General features: G+C 62.0%; 2 protein-coding genes across 2 annotated transcripts; both read right to left on the bottom strand.

The window, feature by feature from the left end:
• Positions 1–721: 721 nt before the first annotated feature.
• GRIN2C (glutamate ionotropic receptor NMDA type subunit 2C) lies at positions 722–11,315 on the bottom strand (the record flags this gene model as incomplete). The annotated part of the gene is made up of 12 exons (XM_081162367.1): positions 722–1,810; positions 2,209–2,441; positions 3,363–3,550; positions 4,005–4,165; positions 4,538–4,767; positions 5,062–5,187; positions 6,392–6,545; positions 6,803–6,968; positions 7,111–7,322; positions 8,261–8,375; positions 8,701–9,299; positions 10,917–11,315. 12 exons carry the CDS (start codon positions 11,313–11,315, stop codon positions 722–724), a joined length of 3,672 nt encoding a protein of 1,223 aa, XP_081018493.1.
• A 4,936-nt stretch (positions 11,316–16,251) lies between these two features.
• On the bottom strand, positions 16,252–24,571 carry FDXR (ferredoxin reductase). Its single transcript, XM_081115850.1, has 12 exons — positions 24,396–24,571; positions 23,604–23,701; positions 20,501–20,596; positions 20,170–20,292; positions 19,850–19,963; positions 19,434–19,535; positions 18,605–18,712; positions 18,264–18,348; positions 17,931–18,130; positions 17,677–17,848; positions 16,847–17,017; positions 16,252–16,723 (listed from the first exon to the last, which is right to left on the bottom strand). The coding sequence occupies exons 1-12, from the start codon at positions 24,472–24,474 to the stop codon at positions 16,593–16,595; spliced, it is 1,479 nt and encodes a 492-aa protein (XP_080971976.1). The 5' UTR covers positions 24,475–24,571; the 3' UTR covers positions 16,252–16,592.
• Positions 24,572–24,749: the final 178 nt, after the last annotated feature.

Here is a 24,749-nt window from a genome sequence, read left to right as displayed (position 1 = left end):
AAAGGACACCCACAGCCCCTGGTGCCAGCTTCTCTTTTAAAGGAGACTGAAGGATAAACTCCATCCATCACCACCAGAGCCCCCGTGCTGAGCACATTTGCCACATCTGGCACCAGGGTGGGCGGGTGCTGGCTCTGAATACCAAGCGGCTTCTGCCCCTGGCGCCCTCTCTGGGTCTCACCTCCCAGGTACTCGCCCAAAGGGAGCTGCCAGCCTGCTCTAGGCAGGCACCCGGCCTGGGATACTCCCGGGGTGCTCCTATTGTCCAAAGGAGGCAGAATGAGGAAGCCAGGACCAGTGGGTTGTAAAAGTTGTGTTTAATGTCCCAACGCTCTGAGAAGAAACTCCAGCCAGTGGAGCAGAGGGGTGGAACAGCCCTGCCCCAGCCCCGGGTTCCAGCCTCCCTGCTCCCACGCCAGGCCCCCAGCAGCCATGACCCGGCACTGGCTAAGGGCAGGGCAGGGCGGGGAGACCCCACTGCTCCCTGTGACCCCAGGTCCTGGGGGAAGGTTTTGACATGATGGGAGGACAGCAGGAACCAAGCCCACGCCAGGACCCGAGGCCGCTGAGGTCACTGAACTGACGGTGGAGGACATTGTCACTGGGGCTCCACAGCCAGGATTTCACGGCAAAAGTCCGAAAAGCCCGAGCCTGCCTGCCCCTAACCCTGGCAGTGCCAGGTGGGGGGTCCAGCTGCCCCCGAAGCAGAGCAGCCCACACCTCACACTTCTGACTCCAAGCTGTCTATCCGCCTCCAGGCGCAGGGTGCCAGGAAGCCCTGCGCCCCACAGGCCGCCCTGCCGGCCTCCGGCCCCCCGCTGTCCCTGTAGCCTGTACTCAGCCCCAGGGTCCTGCCCCTGCGCCCTGGAGGCTCCCAGGCCCCGGCGAGCCAGGGGCCATGGCTGGCACAGGGGGGCAGGTGGGGGCACACAGCCCCCCAGCAGAGCGGCAGGTGGGCATGGGCGTAGAGGCAGGCGTGCTGTCGGTGCGGCCAGGCGGGGTGCCCGGCCCACGCGCCCTCGGGACAGGCCCCTGGGTAGGTGGGCAGCCACACCGACTGCGCCAAGCGCCCGCAGGCCCCGCGGGCACACGCGGCGCACCGCGAGCTGGGCGGGGCGAAGGCCTGGGCTGCCGAGCCGGGCAGGGAGGCGTGGCGCGCGCGGGGGCCCCGCGCCCAGGCGGCGTGCAGCAGCGCCTCCCTGCGGGCCAGCTGCTCCGGCCCGAGCAGGGCCCGGTCCTGGGGCTCGGGGAGCTCCGGGAAGAGCGGGAGGAAGGGGCGCCCCGACCGGTCGGCTCGCGGGAAGGAGCTGTAGTGGCAACGCTCGGGCGACAGGGGGCGCTCCGGGAGCGCTCGCCGCTCAGAGGCCGAGAGGCGCCGCCCGCAGCGCCGGGGGCGCAGGGGCCACCGCACCTCCCAGGCCTGCAGGCTGGACACCCGGGAGACGTCGGGCAGGGGCGGCCCTGGCGTCGGGGGGCGGCCCAGGAGCTGCGGGGTTCTGCACCCCAGCGCGGCGCGGCTGCCGCCTGGTGGCCCCCAGCCCTTGGAGCTTGGGTCCGGGGGCCGTCGGGGGGTAGGCGGCCGGTGGCCGGGGCAGGCGGGAGGCCTGGGCGCGCGGCGGCTGCCCCAGTTCTCAATGGTGCGCGTGGCGCGGTCCAGGGAGCTACTCACGCCAGCCGTGGTCACCATGTCGCGCGCCGCCTGCAGCATCTTGAGCACACTGGCCTGGGCCGAGCTGGCCGACAGGGCCGGGCTGGGCGGGCGCGCGGGGCTGGCCAGGCTCTGCACCCCGCTGAAGCAGCTGTAGATGCCCTGGGAGGGTAGGAGACACGCTGTGAGCGCGCTCCCTGCCAGGAGGCTACGCCCCCCTCTGAGCCACCAGCCCAGGCACCTGTAAGTCCTAGGAAGCGGCTGACATTTGTGACGCACCTCGTGCGTGCCAGGCCCTGTGCTGCGGAGTTTACCCAGCTCTCTGAGGCTCCAAAAGTGAGCTCCTTCTAAAGCCACCCAGGTTGTCAATGGCAGGGAGGACTCCGAGAGGAGCGAGCCTGGCTCCCGAGCGCCGCCCTGCCCGTTGGAGCTCTCGGGCGTGTGATGCCGGCAGGCGAGCCCTCAGTGTTTGCATCTGTAAATGGGGCCACGGCTAGCTCTGACTTATATGGGCTGGTGCCCCCAAAGCTGGCACTGTCTGGGGCGGGGTGAGTACCCACCCTGCTGAAGGCCAGCAGGAAGTCCAGGCGGGACGTGTTGGGCACCGAGTGGCGCAGCTTCCAGTAGACCAGGTGCTCCCAGGCAAAGACCAGCAGGGCCAGCCCCATGGCCACGAGCAGCATGTAGAAGACGCCGGCCATGTTGTCGATGTCCAGCTTGCTGCTCATCACCTCGTTCTTCTCGTTGTGGCAGATCCCCGAGAGCCACACGGTCTCCAGCTTCTGTGTCTCCCCTGGGCGGGGGCACACCCAGCTCAGCAAGGGCCCGCCCAGTGCTCACCCAAGTCTGAGCGAGGAGGGGTGTGGGGCCAGGGTGCCAGCCCTTATGGGACCACACAGGGAGCCCGGCCAGGCAGGGACAGAACTGGAAGCAGAGGGCGTCAACGAGCAGGAAGAAAAGAACCCCGGGCAGGGGCCGGGTGAGCAGTGCCAGCCTTTGGCATACCCACCCCCTCGTGCCTAGTGACAGCCCAATGTCTGGGTAAATGTTATCATTCATTTATTCATCGAACGCTCATTGATCCCCTACACGCCAGGCCTGGAGCCGGGCACACACGAAGGCCTGGGCCCCCGAGGAGATCGCAAGCTCCTGCATGGTTATCACTCTCACTCCTCTACGGCACTGATGGGAAATCAGACCATTATTTATCTAATAGGGTTCAAACTCTAAACTCAAAGTTCTCTCTGGGTTTTGGGGGCAGGCTCAGCTGGACCCCTCACACTGTGAGCCCCTGATGCCAAGGCAAGCCTGGGCTTCAGCTCTGGGACTAGGCAGATCCTTGGCACTATCCAGGTCATCTCAAGATGGAAAAAGAAAGGAGTTAAGCCACCCCCAACCCCACTGTGTGGCCCGAGCTCCTTCCTATCTTCCTTCCCTCCAGGGTCCCCCCAGTCCTATGTCCCACTCCCTCCCGGCAAACGCATTTCTTCCCCAGGTCTCCATCCAATCCCTCCAAATACCGCCCCCAGACACACACACACACACACACACACACTGCTCTAATCTCTCACCCCCAGAGCCCTCTCCCTGTCCACAGGCCTTGGGGACTCAGAGAATGGTGGTGATGCTGACCAGCCGTTGAACAGCCATCCTCGCCACAGGCTCCTCGGCCCACCCTGGGCCCACCCCAGCCCCCAGCAGCAGCAGCACCCACCGTCCCCCAGGAACTGCAGGAGCGCCAGGTCTATGGCTCGCTTCCAGTGGGACTCCTTCTGCATGGCGATGCCATAGCCGGTGGTGGCAAAGACCTTGCCAGAGCCAATGGTGACCAGCTTGCAGCCTTCATCCTTGCCTGCCATGTAGTTGAGGACAGCAGCATCGTAGATGAAGGCGTCCAGCTTCCTAGGGACAGGTGGAGCCCTCAGGCCAGGGATCAGACAGGGTGGGGACAGCAAACCTGGGCCTGACGGGCCTGGGCCACAACACAGGACAGATGGATGATCAGAGCATCCTCTGCTTCCCTTGGTCCAGGGTGGAGAGAAGAGCCCCTCCCATAGCTCAGGGACCCCACCTACCCTCTTCCTCAGAGAGGCCAGAGGGGACTCACCCTCTCTGCCCAGCCCAAAAAGGCCACAACCACCACCTTAGGGCAAGGCTGAACCCTGGTCAACACGGCTGCACATCTGGACCACATGAGACCATCCATTTTTGCTTCAAGCTTCACTCTGCCCTAAGGCCTCCCCACTCAGCCTCACCGTCCTCAACATGGGCCTCTCAGGAAGGGTCGGAGCTGAGTCTGGTCACTGGAGGGACGTGTGGGGAGAGACAGAAGGTGAGTGCAGAGCTGAGGACCCACCCCATCTTGAGGCTGGTGAGCGCGTCCTCCACAGAGCGCTGGTTGAACTTGACCATGTGGGTGTGCATGTCTCGGTAGTTGCTGCGAATGTTCCGCTCCGTGCTGCCGTTGGGCACCGTGCCGAAGCGGAAGGGTGGGTACTGGTCTTGAGGCCGCTGAAACTGTGGGCAGAGGGCAGCAGCCATCCATGACCCTCACCCGAGCCTTCCAGGCACCACTTCACCCACCCCCCGGCCCCATCCCTCGACACCATCCCCATAGTCTGCACTTGCATAGTGAGAGCAAAATGCTCTTGGATTCTGTCCAGGCCACTCCAGTGTTACAAATGGGGAAACCGAGGCCAGGACAAAGAGAGACTTACCCAAGGCCACTCCATCAGTGGACCTGAGCCATCTCTCCCCTGCCCCCCACCCGAGGCTCCCCAGCTCCAGCCTCCAGGTCAAATTCCACTGACCCCAACTGTCCTGTGTCCCACCCAAGGCCTGCCCCTGCCCTGGGCATCTTCCCGCCCTCTACAGCCATGGCCCCTGAACCTTCTTGTCACTGAGGCCCGACACAGTGTCGATGTACTGCTCCTGGATCATGAAGGCAGCCAAGTTGGCAGTGTAGCTGGCGAGGAAAATGACAGCAAAGAAGGCCCAGACCAGGACCATAATCTTGCTGGTGGTGCCCCGGGGGTTCTCGATGGGCACCGAGTTGTTGAAGACCAGTGCCCACAGCAGCCACACAGACTTGCCGATGGTGAAGGATGGGCCACCAGACTCTGGGGGTGAGAGGGTAGACACAGCACAGAGGGCTCAGCTCTCAGGCCACCGGACTCCACAGCTCCTGTCCCCACTCTGTCTTGGGTGGGGACCCCATTCCTGGCCATCCCCACCCCAGGGCAAGACAGCTCACCTTGTCTCTCTCACATATCTGATTGGCCCCTGTGTGCTGTAGGAAGGCCAGAGACCACCCCCAGCATCTGTCTGCCTCCGAGGGGCCCCTGTGGCCCTGCACCCACCCCTCTGGGACACTGAGGCCCTGCTCCCCATCCCAGGCCCAGGGGAGAGCTTACTCTTGCCGCTGGTGAGGTTCTGGTTGTAGCTGACCGGGCTGAAGTACTCGAACATGAAGACAGTGACAGCCACCACGGTGAGGCACATGACGAACATCATCACCCACACCGAGGGGCTGTAGGGCTCTGGGAGCAGAGGGCAGTGGCTCAGCGGCCTGGGCACTGCCCTCCACCCACAGCCCAGAGGATGGGGTGCAGACAAGTGGGTCCACATGGTCAAGCCCCGTGGACTGAGCAGAGGGTCTCTGACTCTCAGAGCAGCAGAGCCCCAGGAGAGACCCCCCCCAAGGGAGGTCAGGCTCACCAGCATCCCCCCCCATCTGCCCTGGGACAGGGTCCCCTCACCCCACCCTAGGACATCTCCCTTTGGCTTCACACCTCCCCTGGCTCAGAGAAAGAATGTCTACACCCATGCTCTTCCCGGCCCTCTCGCATCCCCCTGCCTGCAACCGAGCCTCAGCCCACAAACCCACATCAGTGAGCCCCAGGATCTTCTCCGTCCTGCTCTCCTCCCTCAGGCCAGCCCGCTGCCCACCCTCCTGTCTGGACTCCCCTCTCTGGCCCAACACAGATGAGCTGGTGGTTCTGCCTGGAATCCAGTTCTCAGAGATCAAGTCTCACACCTCATCCTGACACAGACGTCATGGCCCAAGGAGCTGGGGAGACCGCCCTGAGGTCTCTGACAAATCCTATCAGTCGCCCTGAGTAAGGGTCACTGCTGCCACAAGCACCTGCTCCTTTGATGGGATGCCCATCTATGAAGTGGAGTTTGTTGCCTTCCCCATGGCTGAGGAACCCCGCTCAGAGAGGTTCAGCGACTTGCCCAAGGCCACACAGCAGGAAGGGGAAGAGCCGGATTCCCTCCTCTGCTCCTGCCCGAGAGGCTCACCTGTCCTCGTGGCTCTCTGTCAACCCCACACTGCAAGTCCCAGCTGACCTCCGGACGGGCCACTCTGGGAAGGCCAGGACTGTAGCTGTATCCCAGCACCCGGTGTGGGGCCTGGCACAGGGGCTGCCTTACAAATGCTGATTGCCTAATCCAGTCAGAAACCAGCACCACTTCCCACGCCCTGGGGGGTTTCTCCAACGCCCCAGTGAGCTTCGCAGCCCACTGGGCACGTCCTGAAGCCACCTGCCTTTCTGGGGCCACCATTTCCCACTCCCCTTCAGCCCCCCGCCTTACGCTACACCCAGGCTAGGAGGCACCCAAGGCCACTGTGCTTGCCCTCGGAGGGCCCACCGTGCTCCTCGTCCCCACCCGAGCTCCACACACCCACGTGCGGGTCCCTCCGCCCCAGAGAATCCTCGCCCTCGCCCACCCGAGCCGCACCCAGGAAGGCTGAAGGAGACACGGTGCCGTTGCTGCGCGCCACCATCACGCTGATGCCCGTCTCCACGAAGGGCACAGAGAAGTCCACGATCTCAGAGCGCTCCTCGTTGATGGTGAGGGAGCCGATGGCCATGTCCGCCCGCTTGTAGTATACCTGGGACCATGGAGGGCTCCCACAGCCTGCAGCACTCTCCCCAGCCTCCCCCAGCCCCCCTTCAGCACCCATCCCACCTGGGGCCCTCAGAGCTCCGCTTCCAGTGCCAACCGCCCCAGGGGGCATCGTCAGTAACAGCCCAGCCTCCCCTGCCAGCTAGGAGCAGGGTCCCCCCCTCGCTGGTCCCAGCACAGGAGGAAACGCCCTAGGAACAGCTGGGGGGCTGGCGGGCTCGGGGGGGCCCGGGGCAGGCCTACCTCCCCGATCATGCCGTTCCACACGCCGCGCACCCTCTTGCCATGCTTGCCGTTGGTCACCAGGTACAGGTCGTAGGAGAACCTGACCGCCTTGGCCAGCTTCTTGAGGATGTCGATGCAGAAGCCCTTACAGCAGAGCTTGGTGTAGGGGGCTGTGTCGCCACTGCTGCCACCGAGAGAAAGCCAGGAATCAGAGCCAGCAGCTCTGCCCAGCCCGGCATGTGGACCCCGCCCCCATACCCAGCAGAGGGCGCACACAAGCCAGCCACACACACACACACACCAGGCCCCCGTGTGTTCTCACGGACCTGAAGGTGTGGTTGCTCTGCCTGCGGCAGGGCACAGTGTTGGGCACACAGCCGCCCGTGCCAGGGTCGGGGCTCTCCACAATGACAAAGGGCCGCTCCTCCAGCGTGGCCACTGTCAGGTGCCGGCTGTCCACCACGGGCTGCAGGGAGGCGCTGTAGCGAGGCCACACTGGGTACTTCATGTGGAGGACGCCATGGTCCCAGCGCCCCACCTGCAGAGGGTGACCAGGCTCAGCCCAGGACCTCCAGCCCTACTGCTCCCACCCTCTAGGTGAGGCCTCTGGTGGGGCTTGACGGGGCCAAGAGTCTCCCTCCCGCACCTAGGGCTGCTGGGGGCAGGACAGAGCAGGGCCTCAAGTGGGATATTTGGAGAATTAGAGAGTCAGGGCAAGGGGCTGGGCACGGACCAAAAGAGAGGGCTGGCTCCCTGCAGCCTCCTCCCCGCTCCAGTCCCTGCGTTTTCCAGTCCAGCCTCCACACTGCTGCAGGCCCACAGCATCTTCCTGAAGCCCACACCCAAGTCTGTCTCACCACACTCACCTTCCCGACCTTAGTATAAAGTCCTTAACCCAGCACCCCCAGCACCCCACTCTTCTTCTTCATCTCCACACCACCAAACACATCACTTAAAGATGCCCCAAACCCTCCTGCTTCTCTGTCTATACCAGGTCAGTATCCCTTCCTGGTGGGCTCCTACTCAACCTTCCACAACCCAGCCCAAATGTCCCAACTTCTGTGATGCCTTCCCCAGTTTCCTCCTTCGAAGGCAGAACTAATTCCTGCCGCTCTTCTCTACTCGCATAATGCTTTGCACACATCTCTACTCAGGCACCATCTCCCGTCTATTTGTTTGCGCTTCAGCCCGGCGGGCGCAGCTGTGGGTTACTCCTCCAGGGGCAGGACTACGTGTAAGTGCGGTAGATAAGCTCTGTAGTGGAGGGAGGCCAGGGTGTGGTGGGAGCCCAGAGCTGAGGTGCCTCACCCAACCTGGGGACCTGGAAGCTTCCCACTGGAGATGTTTCAGCTGAGACCTGAAGGCTGAGGGGCTGGATAAGGGACAGAAGGGACCCTCTGCTCAGCTGTGGGCACAAGAGGGGCTGGGGACAAAGTGAGAGGAAACGGAGGGCCCCTGGGCTCACCCCCTTCTCACCATCTCCCAGAGGCGGTGCCGGTTGAGGGAGATGACAACCATGGTGGGCTGGACCAGGTACCCACCAGGGCTGAAGGAGAAGTCTCGGCCCTCCCAGGTGATGTTCAGTAGGTGCCTGCAGGTGGGGAGAGAAGCCAGGGTTTCCCTTAGCCCCACCTGCAGCCCCCGCTCAGGACCAGACAGCGGGACCTCCCCATCTTCTCTCACCACCACTGACGACAGGGACATTTGCTGTGCACTTACTGACCGCCACCATTCTCACAGCACCCTCACACCCCTATCTTTTTTTCAGATAAGAAACTAAGGCCCAGAGAGGTGAGGTAACTGGGCCCCAGGCACACAGCTACCGGGAGATGTGTCCAGCGAGACCAAGCTCACTGCCCCCCAGGTCCCCCCGAAGCGCACCCCTCACCGTTCTCGTGCCCTGGGCAGGTGCCCACCTGTAGAAGGCCCCCCTGGCAGGGCTAACAGGCCCGGGGTGGCTGCGACAGTCCCCAGCCGCGGCAGGCAGGGCGCCGTGCTGGCGCCGGTAGCCATGGGCGCCCAGGGCCAGGATGGCCACGCCGTCGCGAACCTTCTGGCGCAGGCTGAGCCGCCAGCTCTCGGTGACCACGCTGATGAGGCCGACCGGGAAGACGGCCGGGGGCGCGTCGGTGCTGCCCAGCGCCAGGCTGGGCACCAGCCACACGTGCCCGGGCCCCACCAGGCCGGCCTGCGCCGCCTCTTCGAACAGCACCTCGGCCTCCTCGCGCGAGCAGTAGGCCACTAGCACCGGCGCATCGATCTGGCGCAGCGCGCGCCGGGTGTGCGCGCGCGTCCCGCCGGGGCCCAGCTCCAGGGTGAGCACGTCCAGCAGCCTCCAGCCCAGGTGGCTGGCGTCGGCGACGGCGCGCACGCCCTCGAGGAAGAGCGCGTGGCCCGGGCGCAGGCTGGTGATCACGGCGAACGCGCTCCAGTCGTACTCCTCCAGCACCTTGAACAGCACCTGCAGCTGCTGCTCCAGGGACACGCCCAGCTGCAGGAAGGCGGAGCCCGGCTCCTGCGGGGCGGGGCCTGTGAGGGCGGGGGCGCGGCCCCGCCCCGCGGCCCCGCCCCGCCGCCGGCCCCTCCCTTCGCCTTCGGGCGCCTGGACGTCGGAAGGGGCTGGGTCCCGGCTGCCCCCGACGGGCGAAACCTCCCTCCCGCCCCAGGCTCGGCGCCCCACCCCTGCGGCCCCTTGGAGCCCCTGGCGGGTGTTTTAAGGCAATTAAGCCCGGCGCCCACCCGGTCAGCGCCGGAGCGCAGCGTCTGCGTCACCTCGGGGCTCGTTGGAAATGCAAAATCGGGGGCGCGTCGCACACCCGCTGGATCAGAATCGCTAGGGTGGCGCCCGGGAATCTGTATTTCACCCAGCTCCTCGAGGTGATTCTCGAGCTCCCTAGTTTGGGAAGCGCTGCTCCAGACCGCCTGACTCTGAACCTGAGATGGGACGCTGGCTGCAGTGTTTTTCTAAAGAATTGTGAGGGTGGAGAGCCACCGCGCTGAGAGCTCATGTGGGGCCCACGGGTCACTGGGAAAGGACTGGCGCCCTGGGGATGAGAAGGGTCCTCCTCCGCCACCTCCGCCACCACCAAGGCCCAGGGCACTGCCAGCGGGAGCCTGGGCTGGTGCCCGCCACCCCTCTAACTGCCCGCTCCCTGCGGCCCCTGCGGCCCCTCCAAGATTTCACCACATTCTGACTGTCCCAATCTTTTTTAAAATAAAAAAAGGAAATTTGGGAAAACTCTACAGAACAGGTAGGTAACCCAGTTCCTTCAACAAACAAATTTCAAGGAAAAAATAGAGGGAGGAAGAGCCTAGAGACTGAGACTCAGAAGTCTATCAACCAACTGCCACGTGGGAACCTAATTTGGCTCCTGATTCAAGCAAACAAACAAAAATAAACATCTCTGCCATCTGTGAGACAACAGGGAAAACTTGAACAGTGGCTGGCTATTTGATGATGTTAAGGAATTTTTATTATTTTTAGATGTGATCATTTATAGTGGGGTTTTTTAAAGCCCTTATCTGGTAAAGATATACACAGAAATCTTTAAGGCAGGAGTAATAGGCTGTCTGGGCTTTGCTTCAATAACACAGAGGAGAGGGAACGGGGAGGCGCCTGCGCTTTTCCTTCAGAATGCTTATTCCAGGGGTGAGCGCAGGTGAATGTGGTTAGAACTTTCTCCCCACCGGGTATCAGCTCTTTGAGGACATGCCTCCCCCACGCCTCGGACAGTGACGGCCCCTGGTGCTCTCCCGCAGGTTAAGTACATCGGATCCCATGCCCACCTGGCCCTCCGCCCCAGGGCCTGGAGCCTGACCAAGGGAGGCCAGAGAAACAGAGAAGGCAGCACAGGGCTGCCACCCCAGCCAGACGTGGGCTTGCCACCTGCCCACCTCTCACCCAGGCACAAATGTGAAAGCCGCAAGAATGTTTACCTCCTAGATCATCATTCTCACAGCCTTTTCCTCCCTCACCCGTATCACACCCTCAGTCACCACCTCCCTGTGGGTCCTACCCTGTTCCAACTTCCCAAGACCTAAGTCTCTCCCTGGCCCCGACTCGGCCCCACTCCCCCAGCCCCAGCCTGGTTCCAGGCCCAAGGAATGAGGGGACACGAGCTTGGATGAGAACCTTGGGGGTGAGGACCACAGCAGAGCCCCCACTGATGCTGAGGATGGGCACGTGAGTCTGGGAGGAGATGAAGTCGAGGATCTGGGCCACGGCCTCTGTGCCCACGTTGTCCTCAAAGACGATGCCGTGGACCCGGGCCGCACCCAGGAGCCCACAGATCTGGGTGAGGAGGCTGCTGGGGTTGGTGTTGTTGACCCCCACGGTGAGTGGCTGGATCTCCAAGGGCAGGTCCAGGAAGCTCTGGGGGGTGAGGCGGGTCCGGGCCTGGGCCTGTGGTGGCCCCGAGCTGCCAAACACCACGGCCACCGTCACAGCCTGTTCGCCCTGCCCGAGGCCCAGCCCTGCCCAGGCACCAAGGAGTGAGGTGAGCAGCAGGGCTGGCCCCAGAGCCCCACCCATGTCCACTGGAGGGTCCTGCAGAGAGATCAGGAGAGGCACAGGGAGGGAGACAGAGGCATGGAGAAAAAAAGATGAACAGACAGACAGGAGGTGAAGGCCGGAGGCAAAGGGACACATCCAGAGGATGGAAGAAGGGAAAACCTCCCTCCACAAAAAGAGGCGGAGAGAGGGAGACAGACAGACACAGACAGACAAGGAGAAAGAGACGGAGAGATTAGCTGAGCATCCCAAGGGCAGCCCAGAAGGGCAGGGGCTGGGAAGAACATGAGCCACGATGCATACTCATTACTTCCTTTCAGCTGCTGAACAGCACAGTTGGCTAGAAAGGCCAGACCTTGGGAACTTGTCCATCTGGGTGCCGCCCGAGGAAGGTACACTGAAAACGCTAGTCTGGTGTCCAAGTGCATGGGTTTGAGTCGAACAGACCCAGGTTCACGTCCCAGTTCTGCTGCTTACTAGCTGGGTGATCTTGGGGAAGTTGCTCACCCTCTCTGAGCCACATTTTATTGCCTCCAATAATCACAGAACCTACTTCACAGCAGCGTGAGGGCTACCCACTGTTATCAGGTGACAGCCCCTCAGCCAAGTGAAGAGAGGCAGCCCTTGTGACACTTCCCCGCACCCCCATTCTCCACTATAAACTGAATCTAACATACCCACGGGCCCTGCTCTTTGTGGCCCTGCCTGGCACGGAGCTCCCTCCTCCTGGGCACTGGACATCCTTCCCCTTCCCCCGTGGCCTCAATTAGCAGCAGCTCTTCCACAGCAGGAGTGTGACCCCACGGACCTGTGCGGGGCTCGGGGTCAGTATCTTACACGAGCCGCTTCCCCAGACCATCGCTGCTGCGCGGGACTCTTTAACCTAACCCCAGGGCCTGCCGTGTCTCCCCGCTAAGTGAACGTCATTGCTTTGGTGAGTGGCGCCCACTGACATAGCTCTGCCTCCTAGCTGGCCGTCAACCACAGCTTTGCGGCCTCTTCACCTTCATCACATCCCCAACAGAACCTGTGAACAGGGCGGAGAGCCAAAGGGTGACCAGGGTGGGCCTGGTTTCATCTCAGTCAGAGAAGTCAGGGTCGGGGCTCGGAGGGGATACTCTACTCATTTTAGTGCCCTCGAGATCTCCCCTGTGTACGGTTGTCAGTCTGGGACATGGTGGCCCTGGAATGGGGACCTAAGTGTGCCATGCCACACCACACTCAGCCACCACCAACAGCAGTTTACGCCCGCAAAGGACACTCGCTGCCGGGCTTACCTCTGCCCAGGCCTCCAGGCCCTGCAGGCGGCCTGCCCCCTGGGGAGCCCCAGCCTCCCCCAGCCCTGCCTCGGGGCTCTGCGCTCAGATCTGTCCTGCCCAGTACAGCAGCCACCGCCCCTGGGACGACGGGCCCTGGAAATGCGGCTCGTCCGCGGGGAGCTGTGCTGTAAGTGAAATCACACCGGGCACTGGAGACTAGTAAGGAAAAAGGAAAGTAAAACACCTCGCTAATCTTTTTATGTTGATTACATGTTGAAAAAAAGTTAGATCCATTGAGTTAAAATATACTATTAAAATTAAGCTGGCCTATTTCTTTTTACTTTTTATAAGGCGGCTACTAGAAAAGTTTAAATTATACATGCAGCTCCTGTTCTCTTTCTTTTGGAGAGCATGACCCAGGCTCTCCCTGAGCTCCAAGGCAGGCAGGTGCCCCCTGAATGATGCCCCCGGCCCGCAGGGGACTGCTGCCCACCCACTTGTGGTCCATGACTTTCAGGAACGCACTGAGTTAATGTTCCACAGCCATATGGACCCACAAATGGCCCAGGGGAGGGAGACAGTGGTCAGTCCTCCGGGACACTCAGCATCACCTTGACCGGCCGGGCACCTCCGTGTGTTTCCCCCGCCTTCACCCCAGCTCCCCAATCTCAGGCAGGCTCCCCAACACGGGACCAGATACTGAGGGCTCCCCCCTCCGCCAGGTCAGGAGCCCACCAGATGCGCTGCTTCCCGAAGCGGAGGGACCGCAGCTGCTGGCGGACCCACTGCCCTTCCCCTGGGCGGCCCCCGCTTTGCCGTCGGGTTTCCCTCCCTCCCTTTTGCCGAGCCGACGCCCGAAGGCCGGCGTCGGGGTAAAAGACAGTCCCTCCGTCTCGCCACCCCTGGATGGGGCACCGAGGTCTTCCTCCTCCGAGACCCGCTCCCCGCTTCCCAGCGGCCTCCGCACGGCCCCCCGGGGGCGCCCCACCCCCTCCCTCGGGCAGGAATCTCTTACACTCGGGCTGTGAAGTTCGGGGTATTTTTAGGCCGGTGATAAATAATTCACAGGGAACGTGGCATCAGGCTCCCCCCGCGGGAGGAGGGGGCTTCGGCGGCCAGAGCCGCCGCCACTCGCGCTCAAGGACACTCGCAATGCAGCGGCGGTGACTCCGCGCGCGAAGATCCGCGCCACGCCTCCTGGCGGCCAAACTGGGCACCGCGCGCTCCGTGCCCCCCACCTAGCTGCTGCCCCCCGCGGGCGTCCCGGGTTCCTAGGCCCCCAAGCTGAGTGGTGGCGGGAGCCCCACCAGTGGGGTAGGGGATGGAGCTCGCCTGGCCGGCGGGGCTGCCCCAGCACCTGGAGTGCGCCCCTGGGTCCAGCGTCCAGCCTGCCCGTCTCCCTTCCCTGCAAGTTCCTATTCAAATTCCTTGCACGGAGTTTAGAAACAGACTCGAAGCCGACCGGCGCAGCCGGAAACTGGACGGGCTCCGAGACAGAACAGGCCAACCCACAATAAGTTCCTTCCCTCAATTTCCCTGTGGCCCCACCTTGGAGACACAGCCAAGGTGGTGCCACCATCAGAGGGCTGGGGGACCGAGCCTGAGGTCCCATCGCGCCAGCAGGTCTCGGGACCGGGTGGACCACCGCCGTGAGTACAGGGCCCGGCGGGAGTTCCGCTTTGCTCACCTAGCAGGACCTTTGGATGGGTGGGGGAGGGGGGGCAACACGCACCTTGGGGACCTTCTGACTGCTAGAAACCTTTGCCTTCGCACGTCCCTGGCCCTGCCCACCTAGGCCTAGCTAGACGTGACCCGCCTTCTGCAGCAGGCTCGGGCTTCCCTTCCCTGCCGTCGGGGATCAGAGTGGAAGCCCCTGGGAGACCAGAGCAACCTGCTGGTGCCATAGCCAAGGCCCAGCACCACGGGGCTCCCAGGGCCTCTCCGTCCAACCTTCCTTTCTCGCCTTCGGAGTCTGGGTCCGCTGGGCTCAGGGTCAGCATTTAGAAAGACCTCACCGCCTGGCGAAGCCCAAGCTGATTCCCTGGGGTCAGAAGAGAGAGCTCACGCCCACCTAGGAGAGTTGGAGGGGGGCTGGGGCACTCACTGTGGGTGAAGGGGAGGGGGACTGACGGCAGACGCTGTAGGTGCTCAGCCGACCTGCAGGAGTCGGGCTCCCGGAGTCACCCGCGGCCCCACGTTCTCCCTGCTCCGTACCCGCTCCAGCTCCCTTCGCTCTGGCTGAACCCAGCAGCTGTCCCCTGCTCAGGGCTCCGTTCCCTGCCCCAGCGGCCTCCAGCAGCAACAGTTGGGGACTTCCGCAGCCCAGACTCCCGCGTCCCCGCACCGGCCCCTCCCCCGCGCTGTCGCAGCGCCAGGCGAAGGAGCTGGAGGGCTGGGCGACCCGGGAGACCAACGTCTTGGGCGCCTCGCCCGCGTCCTTCCCTCACGTCCGCCTGTCACCTCCGCCTCTCTTCCTCTCCTCCCGCCCGGGGGTCCACACCCCAGGCCTGGCCCCGAGGGTCCCGGTCCCCTGGCTGCCCCCTTCTCTGGCTCCCTGCGCCGGCCCAACTCTCCTCGTGTGTCCCTCGTCTGTTTCCGCCGTCCTTGCCCGCGCGGCCCCCGAGATCAGCCCCAAGTTGGCGAAGTTTGCGCCCCCGATTTGCCTCCTGCCACTCACCGGGGAAGGGGCGCCGCGCCCGCGCCCGGAGCTGTGCGGGCTGCCTCTCGCGCGGTGCACGTCCCGGCGCCCGGGCTCCGCGAGCTGGCGCGCGCTGTCAGAGCCCGGCGGGCGCCGGAGCCCAGGGGCGCGGGGCTGGCGCCCGGTGCGGCCTGGCGGGCTGGGCTGGGCCCGCCCCGCCTCCGCGCCCCTCCCGCCAGACCCCGTCCCGGGCAGGGCTGCGCACCGCACCTCCGGCTCCCGGGGCTCGCCAGCCGCTGTGGCGGAGCGCTCACCGCTGCCGGCTCCGCCCGCCCCACCGGGGCTGGCGCCTCCGCCCCGCCCTGGCCCGCCCGCCGCACGCACCCGCCTCCATCCCCTCCTAGCCGCGGGAACACCATCGCCTGGGGCCCTTCGCCCCTCTTGAGGACTGTGTCCCCAGACTGACACTGGGGCCAAGGTAGCCTCGGAGAAAACACCAGCCCAGAGCCCTGGGTTCGAGCCCGCAGCCCACTAGCTGTGTGACCTTGGACCAGTTAATTTCGAGGACCCCTCAGTCTACAAAGTGAGGCCAGCATCTTGGGGACTGGCATTTATATGGTGAACATGCTTAGTAAACTGCAAACCACTACGGAGATTTTGGTCCTGTTGGCTTGTTGATCGGGCTGAAACCTGATACGGAGGCAAGGCATTGGAAAGTGTGGGGGCCCCAGGGAGGGACTGGGGCAAGCTGCTGCCCAGTCCCCTCACTCCCCCTTTTTGCTTTTTCTTGTTTTGGTTGTACCGGTGGCTAACCAGGCAGTGAGGCCAGCAGAGCAGGCAGGCCCAGGTCCCAGGTGCCTGCAGTGTGGGCGGAAGGCAGGCAGGCCGCAGCAGCAGGGCCAGGAGAGGAAGGGAGGGTTCCTGCCAGGCCTGGCGACCAAACCCACCTCCAGCCCCGGGCCCCTGAGCAGGGAGCTGGCTCTGCAGCGCCACCTGGGGGCTGGAGGGGAGCTGCTGCTGGAAGGTGACCCCAGGCCCCAGAAGAAATCACAGGCACATCAACCATTGGCCCTCCGTTGCAGCTGTTTTATTTTCAGCATATTCTGGACCTGGTGACCCTTCACAGTACAGGAGGAGAGGTGGGAGGGAGGAAGGTCAGCCTGCACCTGCACCTGCACCAGTCCCTAACTGAGGTTATCTCCTTGCTGAGAGTTAAACCCACACTGGCAAGGGTGACCTTCTGGCAGGAGGGAGTGCTCATTGGTCCCTGGAAGAGGCAGCCAAGGCCCCACGCCAGAGTGGGCAGGGGATGCAGCTGTGGTGCAGAGTCCCATTCAGACTGATCCCGGCCCCTCTCCTCTGTACAGCACTCTGCCCTCCTTGCCTGGCAGGGATCTGGACTCAACGCCCCAGCAGCCGCAGCATCTCCTGAGGATCCAGCAGCTTCTCCCTGGGCTTCCCAACACCCTGGCCCCGGGACACCTCCTCGGCATCCAGCTTCTCCCAATCCGAGAAGGAGATGGGCCGGACCCCTGAGGCAGAGGGAACATGAGTCACTGCCCCACCTCCTCCAGCCCAGCCCAGAGCACGAGCTCCCAAGGTAAAGGCCAGGGGCCACCTACCCCACCCCCCAGGAGTTCACACGGGGCCCAGACCTCGGCTGCTGAGCAGGGCCTTGATGGCCACATAGCCGGGCCTGGAGCCAGACGGCAGCAGCCCGGCCTTCAGGTCCTGCAGCAAGGTCTGGCTGGTGCAGAAGCTGTCGGTCATGGTGGTGGCGATGACGCCTATGGGCCCCTGCTTCACCCAGCCACTGCAGTAGAGGCCTAGGAGGCGATAGCCAAGGTGTAAAGGAAGGGCAAGCAGCTGGACACTCACCTGGTAAGCCTGCGCCTCCAGTATATGCCCATGTGCACAGACGTCAGGACATCCCAAGTCCTCCCAGCAGCCCCAGCAGCTGGGCCCCTGTGGCCACTGGCCCACCTCCCTGGATCCTGCTCCGCCTGGTTTTACTTTACTATCTCCCCGTACCCTTCAGTTTCCCTGTACACCACAAGCTCCCAGAAGGCAAGAACTGGGTCTTGCCCACCTCCAGTTTCAGTAGGCGCTTCGTAAACATTTACTGAAAGAATAGTCAGGTGTGTGGATATTTAATCAGACTGGAAGCCCCCTGAGGACAGGAACTGCTCTTTAGTCTTCAAACCCAGCACTGAGTACAAGGCCTAGCCCAGAACAGGCCTCCCTCAGTAAACTGAACAATTTAATAGCCATACACAGGTGGGCATCTCAGCTAGACTGGGCATTTCCTCTAGGGCCAGGAGGAAGGTGGAGCTGGGTTCTAGGACCCACATCCCCAGGGCCGGGCTCAGAGCAGTTTTCCAGTGCATGTCACTGGATGAATGAATGAATGTGAATGGCCCCAGGAGACATCAGCTTCCCTGTCCCCCACCAGAGTTTGGTACCTAGCATTCTTGCACCCTCTCACCTGGTACATCCACAACCCGGCCCTCCGTGTTGGGGATGACCCCAAGTTTGGGGTCAAAGGGCACACTAGGGTCAATGGGGCGGCTCTTATACCCAACGCTGCTCAGCACCAGCCCACAAGGGAGGTCCTCCGTGTCTCCAGTGGGCACTGCCCTGGCGGTCTCACCAACACCCTGTTGGGGAGAGTGTGGGCAACACCCAGCTGAGGTGAGGAGACTTGAGAACAAGGGTGTCTTTGGGTAACAGGAGACTCACCTCCAGTCTGGTGACTGCCAGGCGGATGCCTGCTGCTCGCAGCCCGTCTGCTGAGGGCAGCACCTGCTGGGGGCTTCGGAAAAAACGGAGACCCCAGGCTCGGGGGGCCACTGCCTGGCGGGCGGCCTCCTCCCCTGCTGGCTTCTCCGTGGCTGTTCGAAGCAACAGTTCTGTCAGCCGCTTCCGCGGGCGTGGCATCTCTGTCAGCAGCACAAAACATCTCAGGGCTGTCCCTGGGGTACAGTCCTCTCCCCAACTGCCCTCCCCCAAGCCCTCTCTGACCTAGACCATCCCCTCCCTAGTGAGCTAGGGGGCCAGGCCAGGGCCCCTCACCTTTGATTCTGTCCTGGAGGCCCAAGAAATCCGCAGGATCCAAAATGGGCCGGGTTCCTGGTAACTGAATCATCTCCCGCAGCTCCTTGGGGAAGGGGGGTTGGGGGGTTGAGGAGTTGGGGAGGAGGTCAGGCCCAGAGCACTGTCCACTGCTGAGCACACCCCAGAGCCCAGGCCAGCTAGGACATACCACCACCACCCACCACCATGGAAGGCACTGGGCCTGTCTGGCTCCTCTTTGACCCCAGGAAGCAGCATTCCAAGGGGCTCTCCCCTGCCCCACCTCCCAGGGGAAGACCGTCTTCTTAGGACCACGGCCCCTCTCCCTCTGGCCCCAGCACCTTAATGGTAAAGGCCACTTGCTGGGGTCCACGTCGGCCCACGATCCACACAGTTTTCACCCGACTCTTCCTCAGTGCCCCCAAAGAAGCCTCTGTGATGTCTGTTTTCTGGCACAAAAGGAGGACTTAAAGTCATCCAACCGTAAGCCTCTCCATTTGGTCATGTCCCTACCCTGAGCTGAGAGGGCTGACAGCTAGAAAGTACACCTCTGCCCCATCTGGTGGCCATAGGCAGCACTGCCGCCAATTCTGCAAACGGCTCAAACTAGTAGCAAACCAGGCCCGTGCTCTTTCACTCAAGTTTACCATGTGCAGGGCACCATGCAAGGGGCGGGGGGTTATGGTGCACAAAAGAGACATGGTGCCAGCCCTCACAGAGCTTCTGATCTGGTGGGGAGAGAGATACTTATCAAATACTCATCGACAAATGTAAAATTAAAGTGGTCATAACATGCCTCAAAACAGGAGACAAGTCTATGAGAGAAAGGTATAAGGCTTCCAGAAGGAAAGGACAACTGAGCTAAGAACTAAAAGATTAACCGGCAGGACGTGAGTTGAGAGTGTTCCTAGCAGGGGGAGTGATATGTGCAAAGGTCCTGTGGCACACTGAATAGTAAAGGCCCTTGTAACTAGAGTGCTGAAAGTAAAGGAGAAACTGTATGAGATGAAGCTCGCAGGCTGCCTTTCAGAAGGCCTCTGCCTGATACCAAGGGGAAGGAGAGGCACTGAGCTCAGTTTTGAGGGATGAATCCTGGACCCTGCAGCAGGGGCACCCTCCCCTCAGTGTGACATCCGCTCTCCCTCCGCTGCCCCTGGCATACCCACTCACCTCCAGGTGCTCAGGTGGGGTCAGCAGGATCCGGGCCACGTCCAGAGCCACATTCCCCTGCCCCAGAATCACGGCCGTGTCACAGCTCAGGTCTGGCGCCAGCTGGAGGGGAGAGGTCTGGATAGGGTATCTCCAGCCTTGGCTCCAGTCAGGCTACCAATCCATAGCTCTCGGGCTCCCCCACACTGGGGAACTCCATCCCATCTGAGCCTCCACTCAGCCACCCCCAAACCCTACGCCTCCCTCCCCAGAGGCCTTCCACAGCCATCAGCCTGCTGGCTCACATCTCATCTCACTGGGAGCCTTCCAGTGCTGCACGATGGCTCCTTCTTCCCCCATCTCTGGCATCTAAGAGCTGCCCCAGCACTGGCTGAGAGGTGGGAGGAAGAAGCAGCAGGAGTGCTCCCCAAACTCACCTCCTGGTTCTCGGGAAGCCCATTGTACCAGCCCACAAAGGCCCGGGCTGAGAACACACCAGGCAGCTCCTCACCGGGAATGTCCAGAGCCCGATGGTCCTCTGCTCCGTAGCTCTGAGGAAAGACCAGGAGTCCTCAACGCCACCTATGGGGCCAGACAGCCACACCAGCCTCCCCGTGCCTCCCCGCTCCTCCTCCTCGGCTTCCAGCCTGGCCCACGCCCAGGGGTTTGGGCCTCACCCCTACGCCTTCCACCCCTCAGCCTCCACCTCCGGCTGCTGCCCTGCCCCATCCACCGCCCCCCACCCACCTGCGCTCACCAGCACCACAGCATGGTAGGCCTCCCGCAGCTCCGGCACGGTCACATCCCTGCCCACAACCACATTGCCGTGGAAGGCACAGCGGTCAGAGCAGGCCGTCTGGGTAAAGGTGTGGATGACATTCTGCCGGGCCCCAGGGTGGGAGGGGTTAGAGGATGCAGCAGCTCCAGGGACCATGCTTGTGCCACCCTCACCCCACAACGTCCCCAGAATGGAATCTAGGTGGCATCTACAGGGTCTGGGGTCGTTCCATGCGGCCAGCGGAGCTTCCCTCCCCTCCTCACCTTGACCAAAGTCTCCAAACCTCCCCTCCATGCCCAGAGAGACCCACCTTCACCTCGGGGTGGTCGGGCGCCACGCCAAAGCGCACCAAGCCGAAGGGCATAAGCTGCTTCTCGTAGATGTCCACGTGGGCCTGGGCGTGGTGCTGGGGGAGAGGGTGGCAGGTGGTGGGGCCTACGGAGGGACTGGGCCCCTGTGGGTCCTCCCCTTCCCAGACAGAGCAGGGAACCCAGCCCAGTGGGCAGAGGACACAAGGAGGTCTCAACCCACTGCAAGGAGAAAAGACCCCCTGACTCCCCACCTGCCTAGAGAGCTAGACAAGAGGAATGGGGCAGCAGAGGGCAGGCCTCGAGGACTGCCAGCCAGTGGAGACGGGAGGACTCGGCCGACAGGAAGGGGCTTTAGCTTTCCCTCCACTGGAGGGGGACCAGGGGAGTGTCTTTATCTCCTTGGGTGAGATGCTCCACACAGCCTGCCTTAGACCCCTCGACACTTCTAGAAATGCCAGGCCAGGCTGATTACCTGAGAATCACCCTCTGAAATTCACGCCTGCCTTAGCTTAAGATCATCCTATTGGAAAGGGGACCAAGCTGGACATGGAGCTGAGAGCAAAGCTGGGGCATGTGGGGGCAAAGGGAGATAAAAGTAGCCCTACTCTTAGTCTTAGAAAACACAACCTCACTCACACACTGGCTCCAGGGCACCTAGAGGGGCTGTGGGGAAGGCACAGGGTTGGGGTCAGGTGCCAACCAGCCACATGACTGCTAAGTCCAGGATCTGCTTCTTTCTCTGTAAACAGGGACAGATAACCCCACCCCTCTGTCAGGGCTGTTGGGAAGCATCCTGGAGGTCAGGACGGTGAGAGACTCTGGGCCATAAGCAGGTTCGGAGTCAAGCAGTGCCCAGTGACACACACCCTGCCTCGTACCCCCATCCTGGCTCCTACTGTAATGCTCTGATTCAGTGGGACTCAGGCCAAATGAGCTCCTGCCCTCCAGTTGCCCTCATCCTGACAAAGGCTCCTGCTCACCTCCTCGCCTTTGCCCAAATCCCCCTTTCCCTCCACTCCATAGCTTGCACTCAAGTCCAGGCCACCCACCACCCACCCGTGTTTCCTGACTCCCCATCCGTGCCTGCTACAGGTGGTGCCTGACCCACCGCCTTCACACCCCACTAATGTGGTACCCAGGTATAGCTCTGGCTTTGGAGTCGACAGCCACGGGGACCCCACCACTCTTTGGCTCTCTAACTTCTCTGTACAACAGAACATCCCTTCTGGCGTGATGCTCAACATTAAATAAGCAAGGCCTGAAGCACCTAGGCCAGGGTTTGACGATGGTGAGTGTGCCGTCAACCCAAAGTTATCGTTACTGTTAATACTATTACTGTTGTTGCAAGTCACTGCCTCGCTCATGAGCCCTCCCTGGCTGCCCACTGCCGCAGGGCAAAGTCCAAACTGCTGAGCCTGGTGGACAACACCTTACACAATCTGACTTTATCTTCCATTCCTCCGGGCTGTGGGTCCTTCCCTCTAGGTCACAGTGCTCTCTCCAAGGCCACCTCTATAAAGCTAAATCCGATGGACATGTTATCTTGAACAGCCGACCTTGTCTCCCAGGGAGCCCTCTCCTCCCCAACCTTGAAGTTCCCTCCTATCCCTCCAGCTATTCTTTTTCAAGCCCCTTTCCCTCTGTCCCCCTTCTTCTGTTTAAATTAAATCTGTCCCCCTTCTAACAGAAACTTTCTCTAAGGTTCTTCCAATATGGGACCCTACACTCCACTAAGTGCCACTGCCCAGGTGTGCTGCGCATGTTGCTGCCGCTGGAACACAACCAGGAGCTTGGAGCTCCCAGTGGGCAAGGACCAGTTTGGAACTGGCCCGTGTCTATCCCCCAGCACCCCACAGGGAAAGCACATGCAAGTGTTTCCCCACTGAGTGCAGGTCAGAGCTTTTACTCACATTTGAAGCACTGAAAATCCTGCCAGAAGGCCCAATCTCAGGTTCAGTGAACACAGTGTCCCTTACACAATGCCCTCCAGGGCCTCCCCAGCCCCTGTGAGACCCCTGGTCTCTGTCCCAGAGCCCAGGCTTGGCCGACTACATGGCAGCTTGCCTGGGATGACTCCCCGCACCTGGGAGGCCTTCTCCAGAGCCTGTGGCCTCCTTTAATACAGATTCAATGTACCTTCTCCAAGAAACACTTTCTGACTAACCCCAGCTAACTCGGCTTATGCTGGTCATATCACTGGAATTAGCTTTAACCTGTGTTGTTTGGCAGGCATGCTTAGGTCACTTTTCAGAAGGGTGACCAACTCATCTCAGTCTCCCCAAACCCTTCCATTTTTAACATTGAAAGCCCCGTGTCCTGGGCAAACTGGGCCAGCTGTCACCTTACCTTTTAAGCATCTGCAAATGTGTGTGTATAATTAATATGTTCATCATTTCTCCTGTAGCTTCACTCCAAGTCCCTCCAAAGCCAGGCCATTGTCCCATGTCTTAGTTAGCCTAGGTCTCCCTTCTCCCCTCCCCCACCATGGTTTTCCCGCCCTCCCACCAAAGTCCAAGGTCTGGCAAAGTCCCAAGAGTAATTAATAACCTTGGGGCCCTGCCCACCAAGGCCAATACTTTAAGCCTTGAGACCCTGGCCTCTGGGGGAGGGGATGGGGGTGGAGAGCAGGCTGAAAGAACAGCATAGCATGGGGAGGCCTGGAGCCACTGGTGAGGAGAGCACAGGGAGGTGGGTAAAGTTACAGAAAACCCTGAAAGGAGGGGGCAGACCCTCAAGATGCAGGATGTTGGGGACTGAGTGGAGATGGAAGAAAGAAGGGAAGAAGAGGCACAGGATAGTCACCTTGCAGGTCTGCATAAGCTCCCTGCAGGGCTTGGCCAAGGAGGCAGAGCCCACCACCGGCCAAGGACCACTGACCATCGCCCATGAGGCGGACACACTTCTCTCATAGCTGAGGACCTAGAATGGGGAGCCCCAGATACAGGTGACAACGTGTGCAGAAAGTGTCCCGTCTAGATGGGCTGGGAGCCCACTCCCCATCAGGGATCCAGAGTACTTTTAAGCCCAAAAGAGTGGGGCCTGCCCTCAGGATTGGAGCAGCAAGTGAATCGTGGGTGAGGGAACCAGGAGGACACGGCTTACCTTTAGCAGGTGTTGGGCAGTATAGAAGCCAGCTGGGCCACTGCCCACCACACAGATCTGGGGGGTCTGCTCCTGTGTGGAGAACTGCTGGCGGGAGCCTAGGGGTGGAGGTGGGGGAGGAGGTCAGAACAACCAACTTCAGTGTCAAACATGAGCTTCACCCTCCTTTTTGTCAAAGCTTTGGCATTTACAGTTCCTTGTTTCATCGGAATAAGGCCATGTCTTCATTCAGAACCCCACATTTCACACATGGACTTCCTATGTCGGGTCGCATAAGATGACCTACTCAACAATCCCCACCACCCACCCCTGAAGTTGCCCTGCACAGAACTTCCTTTTCCTTATGGGGTCCCCTACCCTCCCAGCCAGAATATCGCATCCTTCTATCGGACCCCGTGGATCTTCCCACAAGGTTCCCATTTACCTCTCTCACCCTTCTCTTCCACAGAACCCTACAGCGCCCCAATAGACCCGTCTCATTCCTACAGACCCTTGTTTCGCCTCAGACTTCTCTCTAGCCCTACAGACCAGCGTATCACCCTCATTCACCCCTTCTCTCGCCCGTGGACACCATGGTCTCCCCTTCTCACCTTAGTTGACCCTCCTCTCACCCTAGGGAGCCTCACCCCACGGGCCCCCGTCTGCCTCCGTACACTGCCCGCGGGAGTGGACCCCCCCAGTCTCCTGCCTCGTCCCTCTCCAGCTCTGCCCCAGCTGGGCTCCCACCCCTCCACTTAGGGTTCGCAGGCCTCCCCGCGCTCCCATCCAGCCCCAGGGGTGCGCAGCTCCTACTCGGGGTGCTCCCGGAGGGAGGCGGCCGGATCCGAGGCCATGCCGACCAGTGCCACCAGCGCCAGCAGCGTGGAGCCATGGCCGGGACGAGGCTCCAGGCGGCAGAACTGATACCAAGGACCGCCCCGCTCGGCGCCGGGCCCGGGCTCCGTCCTGGCCCCGCCCTGACCCCGCCCACAGGCGCCCCAAATCCCGCCCCCACGCTCTGGGAAAGCACAGCCTTGCGGGTCCACCCCCGCGCCGGAAAGAATCCCGCCCCCAAAAGAGAAGCCCGCCCTTGGATCCGCCCGCTTCCGCTGAAGGCCCGCCCCCACGACTTCCGGTCCCTGCGTGTCTTAATAAATTTCTCCCCAA

This window comes from Miniopterus schreibersii (assembly GCF_964146895.1).
Source record: "Miniopterus schreibersii genome assembly, chromosome: 16".
Taxonomy (NCBI): domain Eukaryota; kingdom Metazoa; phylum Chordata; class Mammalia; order Chiroptera; family Miniopteridae; genus Miniopterus; species Miniopterus schreibersii.
This window is presented reverse-complemented; position numbering and strand designations above follow the sequence as displayed.